This window comes from Geotrypetes seraphini, chromosome 18 (assembly GCF_902459505.1).
Source record: "Geotrypetes seraphini chromosome 18, aGeoSer1.1, whole genome shotgun sequence".
NCBI classification, from domain to species: Eukaryota; Metazoa; Chordata; class Amphibia; order Gymnophiona; family Dermophiidae; genus Geotrypetes; species Geotrypetes seraphini.
In genome coordinates, this window is record NC_047101.1 from 8189634 (window position 1) to 8207441 (window position 17808).

The 17808-nt window shown below is 43.0% G+C and overlaps 1 protein-coding gene and 1 long non-coding RNA gene across 4 annotated transcripts in view; one reads left to right on the plus strand and one right to left on the minus strand.

Moving 5' to 3' along the window:
• Positions 1 to 4774: 4774 nt before the first annotated feature.
• Positions 4775 to 7572, minus strand: LOC117351751. Of its 2 annotated transcripts, none has more exons than XR_004537505.1 (4): positions 7368 to 7572; positions 5755 to 5825; positions 5025 to 5211; positions 4775 to 4929 (listed from the first exon to the last, which is right to left on the minus strand). It is a non-coding gene; the product is annotated as an uncharacterized LOC117351751 (long non-coding RNA). The 2 variants fall into 2 exon arrangements; XR_004537504.1 differs by lacking the exon at positions 7368 to 7572 and adding an exon at positions 6869 to 7020.
• Positions 7251 to 17808, plus strand: part of KIF3A (kinesin family member 3A) — a 56475-nt gene continuing 45917 nt past the window's right edge. For both annotated transcript variants that reach the window (XM_033927526.1, XM_033927527.1), the window contains exons 1-4: positions 7251 to 7459; positions 9729 to 10002; positions 10947 to 11091; positions 16984 to 17068. In XM_033927526.1, the coding sequence (XP_033783417.1) occupies positions 7454 to 7459; positions 9729 to 10002; positions 10947 to 11091; positions 16984 to 17068 (510 nt within the window). In that variant the 5' untranslated portion in view covers positions 7251 to 7453. The remainder of the gene's footprint in view (positions 7460 to 9728; positions 10003 to 10946; positions 11092 to 16983; positions 17069 to 17808) is intronic.

The window sequence follows — 17808 nt, forward strand, 5'->3', positions numbered from 1 at the left end:
CCTGAGCTCCAACAAGTTGATGAGGAATGTCTGTTCAATCGGTAACATCTTTTAATCATTGTAAACCGCGTAGAACTTCACGATCCTGTGGTATATAAACTATTATTATTATTCTCAAGGAGACCATCGACCTTGATTTTTGAGACCGTCCAGGTGAGCTCCCCAAGCATACATTGGTGCAGCCATCGTGAAAATCTTCTGATGTGGCGGAATGTGAAGTAGTAAACTTATAGTCTGGTATAATACTTTATGTAAATGTCCTGTTGTTTTGCATATGCTCAGAGACTTCAAGTTCTGTAGGGGATATCGCCATCGCGGAGCTTGCCATCCAGTTATTGCATATGAACTAATAATCATTGTGGGTAAACCTACTATCTTAGGGGTCCTTGTACTAAGGCGTGCTAGCCGTTTTAGCGCATCCATAGACTAAAACTGCTAGCGCATCTTAGTAAAAGGACCCCTTAATTTCCAAACAAACCAAACGGAAGAAAGAAAACCCTACAGAAGGGACAGTACACATCAACCTAGAGAACAAATGTAATTTTATTGTAAACGAAAATAACTTTAAAACATTTCATTTACGGTATGTAAATCAAAAGGTTTTAATGCTGTGTGCGGATTTCCAGTGCGTTTTTGACGATATGATCATTTTGACCCTGTTTTTCCAGCCTTTAAGCCTTGTCTTTTGAAGAGTCTCTTATTAAGCACCACCCACTGGGCTGACCCCTGAGGAAGGCTTTTCTACAGCAGCCGAAACACAGACCGTGTTGGGTCCATTAAATCAACAAGGCTTGGCTTAACATATTAAAGTTATTTTCGTTTACAATAAAATTACATTTGTTTGTTCCTTAGATCAACATTTAATTTGTGGCCAGTGATGCGGCTGAGGAATTGTATGTAATTGTGGTTTAAGTTCTTGGCATTTAGTCCAAGTTCCCCAGGTTTCTTGACTTTGCTCAGCTTCTGAAACTGAATGCAACTCTTGGATGACTGTGTGGTTTTATTATTACTACCTACGATGAAACCTAATACTGTATTTCTTTTATTTGTTATGTGTTAATATTACCTTATTTCCAGCCTATCCAGTTTGTTTAAAAATTGATGAATCAAAGGTGATGGTATGCAGTTTCATGATGAATCAAGTCACATGTTTGTTGCACTCTATAATTTGCATGCTGTAGAGTAAACAGATAGGTGTTTCCCTATGCCGTCAGATTTTGAAAATAACTATCGGGCTTTGGATGTGCTGAAAACCAAGACATCGGGCGCAGAGCAGATCGCATATGGGCTGGTCTTTGAAGGGAGCCGTGGGTCAATGCCTGCAATGACTAGGCTGGATGGCTGGAGGAGATAAGAAAGGGGACAAGTCCCAGAAGCAAAGCCGGCCCAGTCCTTAGGCAGACTAGACAGCCACCTAGGACAGCAGCTTCTAGAGCAGTGGTCTCCAACTCAACCCCTTTGCAGGGCCACATTTTAGATTTGTAGGTACTTGGAGGGCTGCAGAAAAAAAATAGTTAATGTCTTATTAAAGAAATGACTATTTTGCATGAGGTAGAACTCTTTATAGTTTATAAATCTTTCCTTTTGGCCAAGTCTTAATAATAATATTGTCATTTATAGCTAAAGAGACACATGATCAAGAAACTCTTTTATTTTACTTTTGTGATTATGATAAACATACCGAGGGCCTCAAAATAGTACCTGGCGGGCCGCGAGTTTGAGACCACTGTTCTAGAGGGTGTCAAAGCAACTACAATCAAAATAAAATAGGACCTGCCAGCCACACAAAGAATTCATTATCAATGTGTATTTTTGTACTAGATACTGGGGGTCTTTTACTAAGGGCTCCTTTTACGAAGCCGTGGTAGAGTTTTAACACGCTTAATAGCGTGCGCTAAATCGCTGGATGCGCTAGCCGTTACCGCCTCTTCTTGAGCAGGCGGTAGTTTTTCAGCTAGCGCAGGGGGTAGCGCATGATTAAAAGTTACGCGCGTTAAAGCCGCTACCGCGGCTTCGTAAAAGGATTCCTAAGGCGCGCTAGCCAATTTAGCATGTGCGAAATGCTAACGCAGCCATAGAATATAATGGGCGTGTTAGCGGTTAGCATGCGCTAAATTGGCACGCACGCCTTAGTAAAAGAGGGAGACTATGAATTAAATAGTCCAATTAAAAGGTATCATCTTAATTTTCTTTTCTTTGGGGGGGGGTTTCCTAGTTATTATATTGTATTATTGAAAATTGTCCAATGATGAACTTGTGTTTTGCGGCTCCTGCCACTCCTTCTAAGAACATAAGCTCATTGCCTCATCTATTTACTTGTTAAGCTGCTCTCAGTGACCTGTACATGATGCTTCTGTTTTTTAATGTCTAACTAACCTTTAAAGAAGATAAGTACTATTGGAAGTCAATTATTATTCTCCCTAATTTACTTTTACTTTGTTTTTGTTTTACCATTGCTGCAATGTCCAGGCTGGAGGAGATAGGAAGAGGGAAAAGTGCCAGAAGCAGGGTGCCTTAACCCATAGGCAGATCAGGAAATCGCCTAGGGCAGCAGCTTCTAGGGGGGATGGCAAAGAGCAGCTGAACTAGTCCATTTTCCCTTGCAATCTGGCTTTAAAAGTTGTCCTCATTTCCTCTTATTATGTCGCCTGAAGTTAAGTACCAATTCCATGCATAAGTTACAGAATACTAGTACTTATATGCATGATGGTTACAGTTACACACATGGAGGGGCAAAATCAAAAGAAGCGTCTAAGTCTGATTTGGATGTAGGGTGCTAGTCACCCAAAGTCAGCAGTGCCAAAATGTCCATTCTCGAAAAGTACGTCAAATTTTTTTTTTTTTTTAAATCGTCTATCTGTATGTCCAGGTGTTTGATCATCCAGACTGCCAGTACGTCTATCTTTATACCATATTCTCGTCCAAATGTTCGTCCTAGTCCTAAACACCCAGAACAAGACCTTTTGGACATGGGAGGGGCCAGCAATGTGATGGACTGACCACCCAGACATTACAAGAGCAGTGGAGCACCTTACAGGGCACTGCTATGAACTTCACAAACAGGGTGCCACATAAACATCTCTCCACAACTCCCTTATAGGTCACGGTGAGCCCCCCAAAACCTACTATACCCACCTGTCTACAACCCCAATAGCCCTTATGGCTGCAGGTGGCACTTACTGTATATGGCAGTATTGTAGGGTTTTGGTGGGCTCACATTTCCACCATGAATGTAGTGGTTAAAGTGGTTTATGGGTCTGGGTCCTCCTCTCTATGGTTCACTAACCCACCCCCCAGACTACTTAAGCTATCTCTGTGCAGTTCTACTAGGCTTTCCTATACCAGGTAATGATGTTCTGGAGGCAGGTATGTACATTTTTATGGCGGTGTGTGTGTGTGTGGGGGTCAATACTTTGTTTCTGCAGTGGTTAGCTGGTCACTTTGGCTACTTTTTTGGCACTTATACCTATTTTTACATCATCTAATTCACAACGTATAAGCTCTGTCCAGGAAGTCTAGTAAAACATTTGATTATCGCTGCAGGACGACTAAGTCTAGGTTGGCCAACATCCTGCCCTAATCACTCCTTCAAAAATGCCCCTTTCAGCTCTGGGCACACAGCGAAATTCAGAGGCCTAAAAAGAATGTGGATACATCTAAAAACCCATTTCGATTATCGGCACTTGGACGACCTGTCTTTTAGGATGTCCAAGTGCCGTCTTGAGCGGGTTTTTAAGACGTATTTTTCTTTCGATTATGAGCCCCATCAGTGCTGGTTAAGTGCTCAGTGGTATTCTATAACATACTATCTAAGCATGTAAATGTTAGGGGGGCATTCATAGGGGCAGGAGCCTGGGTGGCCCCAACATTTACATGTTTATTATAGGAACAATAAGTTGTGCATGCGACAGCCGCATTTACTGCCGGATTCTCTAAACGGCACCATCATCGGCAGACACCGATTGCATGTCAACCACGTGACAGTGCTGTTTAGAGAATCTCGCCTCCAGCAAAGATAGGCGCTGGAAATGTAGACCAGGGTCTTCCAGGCCTACCTTTCTGGCGCCTACCTTTGATGTGAATTGCTGCTCCGCGGATGCCCAACACCACGTACGGCATTAGCTAAGCTTATAGTGGTATTAGGGCTTAATTCCAGCGTTGTTTGTTTAGGTGCCGGTAGGTGCTTTGAATTTTAACTTAAATATCATTTAAAACAGCATTTCCCTCTTAATAAAGCACCATTTCTAGAATTTCCCCCTTAGTGTGCACATTTCCACCTGCTGCTGGCATGGCATAAGTACATGCAGGTGCGCTAACTTTCAATATTATTCTGTAAAGGAAATTGTGACAGGGAAAAAGAAGAACACACCCATGTGTCCAGACTGACTAATAGGCCAGAGATGGTTTCTCTCATTTGGGCCCCCTTTTAAGCACGTGCAGGGCGCGGTAAATGCTCCAACGCTCATAGGAATTGGGTGTAGGAGCGTTTCCTGTGTCAGCAGTGCTACTGCGCCTTGATAAAAGAGGGCCTCAGTGCTGTGCAATATTGAGTTAGTAGGACTTATAGTTAATCATTTTCTTGCAATAGAAGCTGTCCTGAGGTTAATGGATGCTTGGACGTCAGAATTTAAACTGAAATTAAATCACGAAAAGACAAAAGTTTTCTTTGCTTCCCCTCAAAAGACTCTTTTTGAACCATCTATAACTTTAAATACCATTCAATATACGATTCATTCCTCAATTAAAATCTTAGGAGTTGTTTTGGATCAAATTTTATTCATGAAGAACCAGGTCGATGCTGTGGTCCAAAAGGGGCTCCTTACAGTGTGGAAGCTGCGTACCATCAGACCATACTTCAACACTTCTGCATTCAAATCCTTGGTTCAGTCTCTATTATTAGGCCAACTGGACTATTGTAACATCGTTTACCTTGCAAATGCCAAGAAAAACATCGCTAAATTAAGGCTTATTCAGAATACTGTGGTTAGACTTATCTATGGACTAAAGAAGTTTGACCATATAACCCCTTTTTATCAGGAGCTGCATTGGCTCCCTGTGGAGCTTCGTATAATTTTCAAATTAGGTTGCATATATTATAAAGTTGCTTTTGGTCAGGCTCCTCTCTACTTGGTCAATGTATTTTCAGTGGCTTCTCAAAGAAATATTGGAAGATCTCATGCCCTTTTTGTATTTCCTTCCACCTGTTAAGGGCTGCAAAAGTAAAAAAATACCATGATTATACTCTCTGTTTTCAGGCAGCTCTTTACAACAAGGACTTTTGACAACTTCTCTCCATGTCCCATTCCTATTTACATTTCAGAAAACTAAAACCTTTCTCTTTTCAAAATTTATAACTAGTTAGATTCCCTATAGTGCATCTTAATTTGTTTTCTTTTAACTTAATCTTTTGTAAACCACATTGGACTTCAAGGCTATGCAGTCTAGAAGTGGCTAAAAGATAGAGAACAGAGAGTAGTATTTAATGGTCAATATTCTCAATGGAGAAAGGTAAATAGTGGGTTCCCCAGGAGTCTATGCTGAAACTGCTGCTTTTTAACATATGTATCAATAATCTAGAGATGGGAATAACTAGAGAGATAATTAAATTTACCGATGACACAAAATTTGTTAAAAAATTGCTAGAAGACCTTGCGAGACTGGGCATCAAAATGGCAGGTGACATTTAATGTGAGCAAGTGCAAAGTGATGCAGATTGAAAAGAGAAACTCAAACTATATGTAATGTAGAAGTTACCGTCCAGGAAAAAGATCTAGATGTCATTGTTGTGGATATGTTGACACCCTCGGCTTACTCTCCGTCTTCATCTAAGAAAGCAAACAGAATGTTAGGAATTATCAGAAAAGGAATGGAAAACAAAGATAATATTATAATGTTCCATGCTGCGGCCGCATTTCAAATGCTGTGTACAATTCTGGTTGTCTCATCTCAAAAAAGATATAGTGGAATTAGAAAAGGTACAAAAAAGTGTGTCAAAAATGATAAAAAGAATAGGAAAAATTCCCTGTGAGGAAAGCTCTTTAGCCTGGGCAAGACAGCTCAGGGGAGATATGATAAAGGCCTATAAAATACTAACTGGAGTAGAAAGGGTAAAACTAGGGCTAGGGATCATGCGATGAAGCTACTAAGTAGTAGATTTAAGACAAAACAGAGAAAATAATTCTTCACTCAAGGTGCAATTAAACTCTGGAATTTGTTGCCAGAGAATGTGGTGAAAGTGAAAGCAGCTAGCTTAGCAGGGTTAAAAAAAAAAAAAAAAAGGTTTGGATAATTTCCTAACACAAAAGCCCATAAGCCATTATTAATGTGGAATTTAGGAAACCCACTGCTTATTCCAGTGTATCTCAAAGTGTGTGCCAAGGCACACTAGTGTGTCTCCTGAGATTTCAGGTGTGCCGCGGTACACTTGGGAGGAGTAGCACCGGCGCAAGCTGATTGCCTACAGGACGTGCCTCTTATGGCGAGAGGCACGTCCTGTAGGCAATCAATGGGTGCCAACACCTATCCTTCTCTCTGGCCCTCTTCCCTTCTGGCACCCCCCCCTCCCCACTGGCGTCTCAGGGCACACCTGGAGGGCCTTCACACACATATGTGGACGACATGAAGATGTCACGCAGGCGTGCAACGTCATCACGGCGATATCTGTGCACTTCCAGGTGCCTCGCGCCACGGCTCGAGAAACTTTGCGGGACACTAAACTAAACTAAACCTTAAGTTTATATACCGTATCATCTCCACGGATGTGAAGCTCGCCATGGTTTACAAGAACTTAAAATATAGGAAGAGAAGGGAAAAAAAGGTTTACATGAACTTATATATAGAAGAGAAGAGTAAGGGGGGATAGAATTACATTTTAGTGAAAAGCCAGGTTTATTCCTAGGATAATCTGTTTTATTCTTTGGGATTCTGTTAGGTTTTTGTGACCAGGATTGGCTGATTTTGGGCTTGGTAGGCCTACATTTATAACAGGGCCATTTGCAGAAGAAAGATTAAAGGCCCTTTTGGCACGTGACCCAAGCGCAGCGCGACACTGCACTCACTCTCCTACGTCGGAGCGCATGCCGCCGTGTTGCCAGGCGACAATCAGGAACGCGCTAACCCGATCCGCCCTAACGTTCGTATTCTCTTCCCTGTTGGCTAGCGACGCCGTCAGTCTCCGCTAGTCCCTCAGCGGCTGACCCGAGCGCACGCCCCCTTCTCTTTACATTGGCGGGCGACAGACGGGCTTCAGGGCGATGAGCGCGAGGGATTGGCCAATCGGACTGTCAAGCAACAACAACCCGGAAAGATTGAGGGCCGGGGGGCGGGGCAAAGTCCTCGCGCGTGCGCAGCCGTGTGTTCTTGCTCACCTCGGCCGGTTTCTCCACGCCTTCGTGGATGTAGCGCGACGGACCTGTCCTAGGACTTGGCTTTGGGGCTCTTTTGAGCGGCGAAGATGCCGGTACGTCCCCCCCCCCACCTCTCTCTTGGGCTGTCTTTTAATTTTGGCGGCGTTGGAAACGGGCTTGGGTTGCGGTTGCTAGGGTGGGCTGTGGAGGCTGCGCCTGGCGGCCCTCGCGCTCCGCCGACGGTTACGGGTTTCCTGGCAGCAGGGGGCGGGGCCCGGCGTGCGTTGGGCACCTGCAGGAATTAGATGGGGGGGGGGGGCAAATGACAGGTCCCTTCACCGATACGAGCAACAAAATGAAAAGATGAGTTTTTAGATTTTTTTTTTTGGGGGGGGTTATGTTATAACATTTTTATTGAAGGAATCAAATAAATATACAATAATAAGATACAAAGAGATATTCATTGCAATTAAATTAATAATATTTGCATACATATTTTTATCATTCCTTCAAACTGTATTTCTATATATCTATAGCATGATATTCAAAACCCTAAATGGAAACAGCCCAGCCTACCTAAACAATCGCCTCATCCAAGCAACCTCAACCAGACATAGAAAAACGCACTCCCCTTTCACACCTCCCCCGATCAAGGAAGTAAAACGGTCAAAACAATACGACGGCCTCCTAGCCACTCGAGCTGCAAGAATGGATAACCAAATCTCCAACCTACTGTTAACCACCCCAGACTACAAGATTTTCAGAAAACAAATAAAAACTATACTCTTCAAGAAAGCCCTGAAACAGTCCTAACCACACCCACTCTTAAAATCTCTTACTCTTAACAACACTTTTACCTATCAAATGCTATCTAAAACCCATAATTTCACCATATTCTTACCTCCTAAAGACCTCCACTTCCCTTTGGTAACTCTTTATCCAATGTTTATTACCTTAAAAAATTCTATGTCATCGCTTATTCTATTCCTTTTAATTTGTATGTAATTCCTGTTTTTTAGTTTGAATGTAATCCGCCTTGAACCGCAAGGTAATGGCGGAATAGAAATCACTAATGTAATGTAATCTAATCCATTCCTTTTTTATGTTATAACATTTTATTGAAGGACTCAAACAAATATACAACAATATGATACAAAAAGACATTCTTTACAATCAAATTCACAATAAAACATTTGCATAAACATTTTATCATTCCTCCAAAATATATTTTAATATATCTAAACCACTTTTCCCCTATATCCCCCCTCCATACATATATATTAAAATCATTCCAATTTCCCTCCCTACCCCAGAATGAAAGGCGACACAAAACACCAAATAAACAAAAATGGCACACAAGCATTTCAGCCATTGAAAACACTTGGCTAATGCTGGCACTTCTGAAGACCTTAAAACAATTTAAAAAAAAAAATGGAAATGCGGTCAAACCGCGGTTTGCGAGTGTTTTGCAAGACGAGCAAAACATTCTCGCAAATCTTGTCTCGCAAACCGAGCTTTGACTCAATTTGCGAGCACCCCCCACCCCACCCCCAAGAACCGGCATTGTTCCCCCCCCTTCCACCCGAACAGCATTCAGCCTTCCCCCCCCATCTGGCACTGGCACGCAGCCCAAAGGACGTGCCGGTGAAAAAAGTTCCTGCCTCTTGCCTGCGCCTTGAGCATCTGCGCATGCTCAAGGCCTTCTTGTTCTCGCTCTCTCCGAGAATCTTGGAGAAAGCGAGAACCAGAAGGCCTTGAGCGTGCGCAGATGCTCAAGGCCCAGGCAGGAACTTCTTGCGCCGGCACATCCTGTGGGCCAGTGCCAGATGGGATAAGGCTTAATGCTGTTCGGGCGTGCGATGCCAGTTCTTGCCCGGGGGAGTAGGGGAGTGGAGCATTGCCGCTGGCCTCAGGGAGTGGGTGGGAACATATCGAGCGAGTTTACCGTACTTTCTATGGGGAAACTCGCTTTGATATATAAATAATTTGGTTTACGAGCATGCTTCTGGAATGAATTATGCTCGTAAACCAGTTCCATGATGTTATGTTTTATTTTGCATCATGCAATGCAAAGGAAAAAAAAGCAATCCCACGGGCAAACTGTAGGAACAAAAAAGAAGTGGGGAAGGGACACACAGGTCAAACCACCTTGTGGACAGTTACGTTTATTTAAAATGTCAAACAAATTTCAATTAAAATCATACATGCCTGACTTTAAAAAGTGTTCTTCAAATAATTTGTTGAAGGGACACTAAACAGAAATTATTAGTGAGTTTGATATAGAGACTTAGCTGTATTTAATTTTGTTCAGTATCATAAAATTACACTAAAGTAAGTCTTTATCTTTACGTGTTATAAATCTCTATTTTTGTTCTTGCTTAGATCAACAAGTCAGAAAAACCAGAGTCCTCTGATAATGTGAAGGTTGTGGTTCGGTGCCGGCCCTTGAATGAGAGGGAAAAGGCCATGTGCAATAGGATGGCAGTTAGCGTGGATGAAATGCGAGGAACTATTACTGTGCATAAAGTGGATTCTCCCAATGAACCTCCCAAGACTTTCACATTTGACACAGTTTTTGGACCAGAGAGTAAACAACTTGATGTCTACAACTTAACTGCCAGACCCATTATCGATTCTGTTTTAGAAGGATACAATGGTATATGCATTTTTGATATTAGCATCCTGCAAGAGTCTTTTGAACTAATGGCTCTTCTATTTAAAATGTTATTTTCCTGTTGTGTATATTATAATGAAATATTTTGTAATATTTATTTGCAAGGGAACCACACAGAGGCAAAAGCACGTCTGTTTTCTTTATCGTTTCTTCGTTCCATGGCGAATAACTTTTTTTGGGGGAAACAAGTTTTCTTTAATCACTTCTTTAAAGTGTAAGTTTTTTGAACTAAAAAGATGGGGTATAAATAAAAGGTAAAAAGAAGGCATCGCTGTGAAACTGCTGATCAGAAATGTATTCTAGCATTAATTGCTTACATTTATCCTCTGAAAGTAAAATGGCATTGTCCATAGTTGCTTTTAGCTAAACCCCAGCCACTTGTAAATCACCAGGAATGTGATTAACAAATCGATAAATTAGTGTGGTGGTTGTGTTAGTTGTCTTGAAATAGAATTAGTATCTTTTTGTTTTTATTTATTAATCTTTATAAGGTTATTGATACCTTTTTTTATTGGAGTAACCCAATACATTCTTGACTTATTTCTTTTATTAACCCCCTCCCCTTATTTTTTTTTTTTCAAAAGTGTAGTGTGGTTTTTAGTGCCGGCCAGTGGTAACAACTTCTTTGCGCATAGGAATTCTATGAGTGTTGGAGCTGTTACACTATGGCAGGCACTAAAAACCGTACTATGCTTTTGAAAAAGAGGGGGGTAAGATTTTATTTTATTTTCTCATTTTATGCAGCTTTGCTTGGCTGCCTAGATTCTTCTGCAGGATATGGTTCAGAATATAAATGTAATTTTCCTTATGTTAGGGGTTTAAGTTATGGCTCCTTGCCAGCAGAGTGTAGAATCCTTATCTTTTTTTGTATAAGTGAGAGACGGTATTGTAATTACCTAATACTTGTTTTTCTCTTTATATTGCAGGAACTATTTTTGCATATGGTCAGACAGGAACCGGGAAAACTTTTACAATGGAAGGTGTTCGAGTTGTACCTGAACTTAGAGGAATTATCCCAAATTCTTTTGCCCATGTATTTGGGCATATAGCAAAAGCAGAGGGTGATACGAGGTATATTTTATTTTTGTTCCAAATGTTATATTTGTAAACAACACATGGAATTTCAAGTTTGATAGCAGGAGGATGTAAAGTGCTCCTCTTTTTTTTCTACATGAAAAGAAATGCAACCTTCCCAGTCCTGTTCAAAAAATGTTATTTAGTTGAACCAATCCAGTCCTTGGTCTTATATAACGATTCATCCCTATAATAGGGCTTGATTCAGTTCACAAAGATTAATTGTAAAACAAGGAGGACAAGATATTAAGGTACAGGCTTCATATTTAATCCCAGATTTAGATTAGAGTAAATTAAGGATTTTTGAAACCTGTTGCTTAGTCTTTCTGTTTATTTTTCCTTTGCAAGATTTAAGCATATACCACAGATATGCTTTTTAGACAAAACAATTACTCATCATACTTTTTTTTTGAACATAAGAACATAAGCAGTGCCTCCGCCGGGTCAGACCTTAGGTCCATCCTGCCCGGCAGTCCGCTCCCGCGGCGGCCCAAACAGGTCACGACCTGTCTGAATCACCAGAAGGGGCTCCCTTGCCACCTTGGTTTCTCATTGAAGTCCTATCTTGAACATTGCCTTCTTTTTTTTTTCACCTTGCAATGGACACTACGGAAACAAGACATAAAGAAGATTGACTTATTTGAGCTTTGGTGCTGGAGAAGGATTTTAGGTTTGCCATGGACCTCCAGAAGAACTAACAAATCGATTTAGGAAGAGATCAAACTGGCTATGTCACTCGATGCCCAAATGATGAAGTTACGACTATCTTATTTTGGTCACATCATCGGAAGAGAGAGATCACTGGAGAAGGACTTCATTTTTGGGAAGCTCGAAGGAACCAGGTGAAGAGAGCAACCTGAAATCAGATGGCTGGACATTGAAAACTGGAGGACCTTTCTGGAATAGCACAAAACTGATTTCTTTTTAGATCTGCAATTCATCAAGTCAGGACTCGAACATGAGTCGATGGCAAATAGGCACAAAGGCTCATATTCTAGAAATGGCGCCTTAAATTAGGTACCGGTAGGCGCCCTGATTGCACTTAAGTTGAGAAAGCCATTTAAAAATAATTGAAATCGTTTTATTTAAAAAAAAAATATATATATAGGTACCTACTGGCTCCTAGAAAAACAGTGGCTATGAAAGCACTTTACGATGCTTAACACCACTGTAGATGTGACTAATGCTGGAAGTGGCATTAAGCTTTGTAAAGGGCCTCTGTTGCAGCGATTTATGTGAGAGGTAAGTGCTGGAAATGTAAGCCTTTAAAACCCTGGCCTACATTTCCCACATCTACCTCTCACGAAGCTGCAGTTCTATAAACGTGATCGGTGGCTGTTTATAGAATCTGGCCCAAAGTTTGTGCTAGTATTTTGATTCTGGGACCTTGCTGTCTAGTTATTAAAGCAGGGTGTTCCCAAAGAAATGTGACTATCCAGTGGAGTTCTTCATTCTTTTCCTTCCATCTTGATAGTAAGAGTTCTCATGGGGCGGGGAGTCATGGAGTAGAGGGAGAGTAAGAGAGGAGAGACTGACTTACATTTATTTGATTAATTAATGCAATGTATATACCACTTATGGCCTAAGCGGTTTTACATTCAAGTACTCGAACATTTTTTCCTATCTGTTCTGGTGGGCTCACATTCTTTCTAATGTACCTGAGGCAATGGGGGATTAAGTGACTTGCCCAGAGTCACAAGGAGCAGCCTTGGTGCAATGGTTAGGCTGTAGCTCTAACCATTGCACCACTTAAGCATGCCTTTTATTTACCAAAGGAAAATGTGTCCAAGCAATAAGTTCCCAGAGGATAGAGGTCTCTGCTGTCGTTGATACTATGGCCAAAGACTGTTTAGGCATTCTGAGACTTGAGATGGGAAAAGTCCCCAAAGTTTCTATGAGCTGACCAATTGCTTTGAGTACAGAAATCATGTCTGTGAGCTATGAAGCAATATGGCCCAGATTCTCTAAAAGTGCGTCCCGATTTTAGGCAGCTGTAGGCGTCCTACAGCTGTCTAATCAGCCAATCGGGATGCACGTTTTTTAAAAAAACAAAATGCTCCCCAGGCAGGCCGCCTATATTGAAGGCGAGGCCCTGATTCTGTATAGGACGCCCGGGAGAGGCGTCCTATTCAGAATCGGCCTAAACTAAACCCCGATTCTGTAACCGGCGTCCATGTTACAGACGCGGGTTAGAGAATCGGGTTAGATTAGACACGGCCCGCTACACTTATCGCGGCAAGGAATCTCTCTGCCGCTATAAGTATAGCGGGCCGCGGCCTGTCCGATCGGATGCCCCCCCCCCCGACACTACCGACCGACCGCCCCCCCCCCGACACTACCGACCGACCGCCCCCCCCCCCCGACACTACCGACCGCCCCCCCCCCCGACACTACTGATGCTGGCAGGAGAGTGTCCAATCCCTCCTGCCCGAAGACGGCACATCCCCCCCCTCCTGCCCGAAGACGGCACATCCCCCCCCTCCTGCCCGAAGACGGCACATCCCCCCCCTCCTGCCCGAAGACTGAACACCACCCCCCGGCGCTACCGATGCTGGCAGGAGAGTGCCCAATCCCTCCTGCCCGAAGACGGCACATCCCCCCCCTCCTGCCCGAAGACGGCACACCACCCCCCGGCGCTAACAACCCCCAAACTAACCTGTTCTTCGGGCCAGACGGTTCTTTCCCGTCTAGCCGGTAAGCCCGCCTCGTCGAAATGAGGCGGGCTCGCCCCTTCCCGGCCCATCCCGCCGAAGCCTAAGGCCTGATTGGCCCAGGCTCTAGAAGCCTGGACCAATCAGGCCTTAGGCATAGCGGGTCCGCCCATCCCCACTTGGCCAATCAGACCTTAGATTTAGTGGGGATGGGCGGACCCGCTATGCCTAAGGCCTGATTGGTCCAGGCTTCTAGAGCCTGGGCCAATCAGGCCTTAGGCTTCGGCGGGATGGGCCGGGAAGGGGCGAGCCCGCCTCATTTCGACGAGGCGGGCTTACCGGCTAGACGGGAAAGAACCGTCTGGCCTGAAGAACAGGTTAGTTTGGGGGTTGTTAGCGCCGGGGGGTGGTGTGCAGTCTTCGGGCAGGAGGGATTGGACACTCTCCTGCCAGCATCAGTAGTGTCGGGGGGGGGGCGGTCGGTAGTGTCGGGGGGGGCGGTCGGTCGGTAGTGTCGGGGTGGGAGGGAGATCGGTAATGTCGGGGGGGGGCGGCGGCATCCGATCGGACAGGCCGCGGCCCGCTATACTTATAGCGGCAGAGAGATCCCTTGCCGCGATAAGTATAGCAGCTGCATCTACTTACAATGTAGACCAGCATTTTGCTGGCCTACATTTTTAAGGTTTATTCCTCTACTAGGGAGACGCGTAGGGCCACCTAGGTTCGCCTAAGGCCCTTAGGCGAGCTTAGGCGTCTTGCGGGTCTCCCTAGGCTCCCGGAGGTGCCTTCAGGCCTGCCTGGGGAGCATTTTTTTTTTTTAAACGTGCATCCCGATTGGCTGATTAGACAGCTGTAAGACGCCTACAGCTGCCTAAAATCGGGACGCACTTTTTGAGAATCTGGGCCTATATGAACATAAAAAAAGAAAAAACCAAAAGATCTCCATATGATCTCAAATAAAAGAACTTGGAATGGAGTCTCAATAATATTTCACTTGTGGTGCTTGACAGCACTAAAAGTCGCTGTTCTAAGAAAAGGTTCTTGTTTTCAACTAATGATGGCTAGTCATTCTTGTTTACTACGTTTTATCGTTCAAGAATTGAGTGAAATATTTTTATTACTATTGTTTATACGTTCTTTGAATGGTCTAAAGAACTTTTGTTTGTTGATGATATGACCCCTGAGGAAGGCTTTGCCCATGTCAGGTCACATCAACAAAGTGACATCTCAAAGCCTGATTTATAAAAATAAAGATTTTTATGGCAGCGACTCTTATTAGTGCTCTCAACCACCATGACACTCCATTCTATTTTCTTTGAAGCAATATCACACTTTGCCTTCAGTACAGGGTGATAATGAGAGGCTAGTCACATTGTGGTAGCTTTTTGAATGAAGGCAGGCAGTTTTCTTCATAGCCGACATCTGGGGTTTGTAGTGTGTGGCCCAATGGTGGTGTTGCTTCTCCAGAGATCGTGGGGGAGAGTGCGAGGCACTGCAGCTGGGTTTTCTAAAAGGGGGGGGATCCCCGCAGAAGGGAATAGTTATGCCGGTCGTGTCTTCCCTGATGGTAGAGGTTCACCTGTTCGGTTTATAGGATTTCTTTCCCTGGGGGGTGGGGGGTGTTGTTAGACTCTTCCAGTTGAGATTTCTTACTGGGGTTTCCCCTCTGGGTGCCACAGATGTAGGCTCGGGGCCAGTCTGCCGAGTGTTGGGTGCTTCCCAGTCTCCTCTCCTCTTGAAGTCCTTCAGGGTTCATTGTTGGAGTTTGCATGCGTGCGGAGACATGCGTGCACCATGCAAGCAAGGCTGGTCCTTTATGCATCGTATCCAAGCAGCGGATGCATAATTCATGAGGATGCAGTGTGCTTATCCTTTTCTTGCAGCTGGGGCACTTCTTTGATTCTGATTTTTTCGTGATGTGATTAGATGGTTTAGTGGGGAGCTGTATGAAAACTGTTGAGAACAGGCAGAAACTATAGACTGAGGAAGGAAGGAAGGGGAAATGCCTGGATATTCTCAGAGGGGTCCCAGCACCAAGCAAGCTCAAAGTTTATCCGGCAAATGGGAGCTGTCTGTGACCTCACCCTTATGTGGCTGACTTATCCTATGTTACAGGTAAATAACTGCACACTTCCTCCCTGAATTGCTCTCACTTGAATCATGTATTATTGCACTGTTCTTTGAAGACACAGAAAGCAAGGTGGCTCTAAACATTAATTCATGTCAGTTTTCAGCTCTTCTGGAACGCTGCACTGTACTTTGACTTCTCACTTAGGACATGAGAAGTCTTTGGCTTATTCCATTTGCACTGAAAAGTAACTTTTATATGCTAGGCTTTATATCCCTTGGAAGACATTTGAAGGAAGCAATAAGACAAGAACTGAGTGTACTCAATTTAATATGATCATGTTGTTCATCTTGAATTTGGTAACATACTAATTATTCAAAGTTTCTGTGTGAGATTAGTTTGATACCACTATTAGGCTGATTTTTTGTTTGTTTTACTATGCCCACAATAAATTGTTTTGCTCTACTCAAGTGACTCTTTAATGTGTACATTATTTTTGGGGACCCTTGTTAAAATTTATTTAACTACACAAAATAATGGGAAAGTCCCCCTATGAGGATGAAAAACAGTTACAACAAAAGTAGGGATAAGGAGATGTTTTTCAGTGGGATCTTTATTCAATTTCAGTAATTCAAACAGACTCAACATAGCCTGTGTTTCAGTACCAAAGTGGTACCTTTTTTAGAAGTCCAAAATAGATGTATTGAATTCTTTGGAGTTATGATTGGACCAGGAAAAAAATGAGCAAAACCCAAGGTAAATCTAGAGAGGTGTCTGTTCACTAGATATTCCCTTAGAAACAGCAGGAAAAAGAATACATGCTCAGTACAAAAAGTTTATATCGCGTCTCTAATGTCAATCAAACCGCAGCAACAGCCTGGGCAGAAACAGAAGCACAGTCACACTAGAATTGCTTATACACAAATGGTGCTGCACTCTCACTGAACTTTCTTTACTGTCTAGGTCCTCGTATGACCAATGGTGGTGATGACAGTAAATTTTCTCACTAAAGTCTGGACTGAAGTAATTACTAGACAATAGAGTGATTAATTAAAGTCTGAACCAATTTAAACTTCAAGTGAATCTTCACCCTAAAGGAGAATGATTGATGGATGGTGCAGGTCCATTGGGTCACCATGTTCATATTTTAAACATTGTATCTATCTGTAGATTCCTGGTCAGAGTGTCTTATCTGGAGATATATAATGAAGAAGTACGGGATTTGCTGGGCAAAGATCAGACACAGAGATTGGAGGTAAGACAAGGTTATTTTGGATTATCATTATAATTCAGGTGCACGTGGAGGATAGTTTAATAACAGGACTCCAAGGCAGGGAAGGTACATCATTTACAACTGATCTGAGCCTGGTCGAATAGTGTGTATATTTGATGGTAAGAATCGATGCATTTACAAATAGTTTATAAAATACATTCCTAAGTGCCAGACCTGTCCATGCTCTTCTATTCTTCAATCCCAGGAACACCTACACATATGCCACATGAAAGCAAGAGAGTATGGAGTAGTTGTTAGAGCTACAGTCTCAGCTCCCTGAAGTTGTGGGTTCAAACCCCATGATGCTCCTTGTGACCCTGAACAAGTCACTTAATTCTCCACTGCCCCAGGTACATTAGATAGATTGTGAATCCACTGGGACAGACAGGGAAAATGCTTGAAGTACCCTTATGTAAACCACTTTGAATGTGGTTCTGTAACTACAAAAAGGCGGTATACAAATTCCAATCCCTTTCCCTTTATTGCACATAGACATTCCAACCTCGCTCATCTTCAAAATGTTCCACTATGAAATTGTTAGACTATAAGAGTCCGAAGTTTTCCGAGTTCTCTGTTGAGGTTACGTTTTGGGGAGGGTTTGGGGGGAAGGTAAGCTATGCTAGTGTTTTTTGCAGTGATGTTTTTTCATCTTTCATACATTATTTTGATGGTGCTGTTAAGCTACATACCTTCAGATTTGCTCAGATTTATGTCATGTTAAC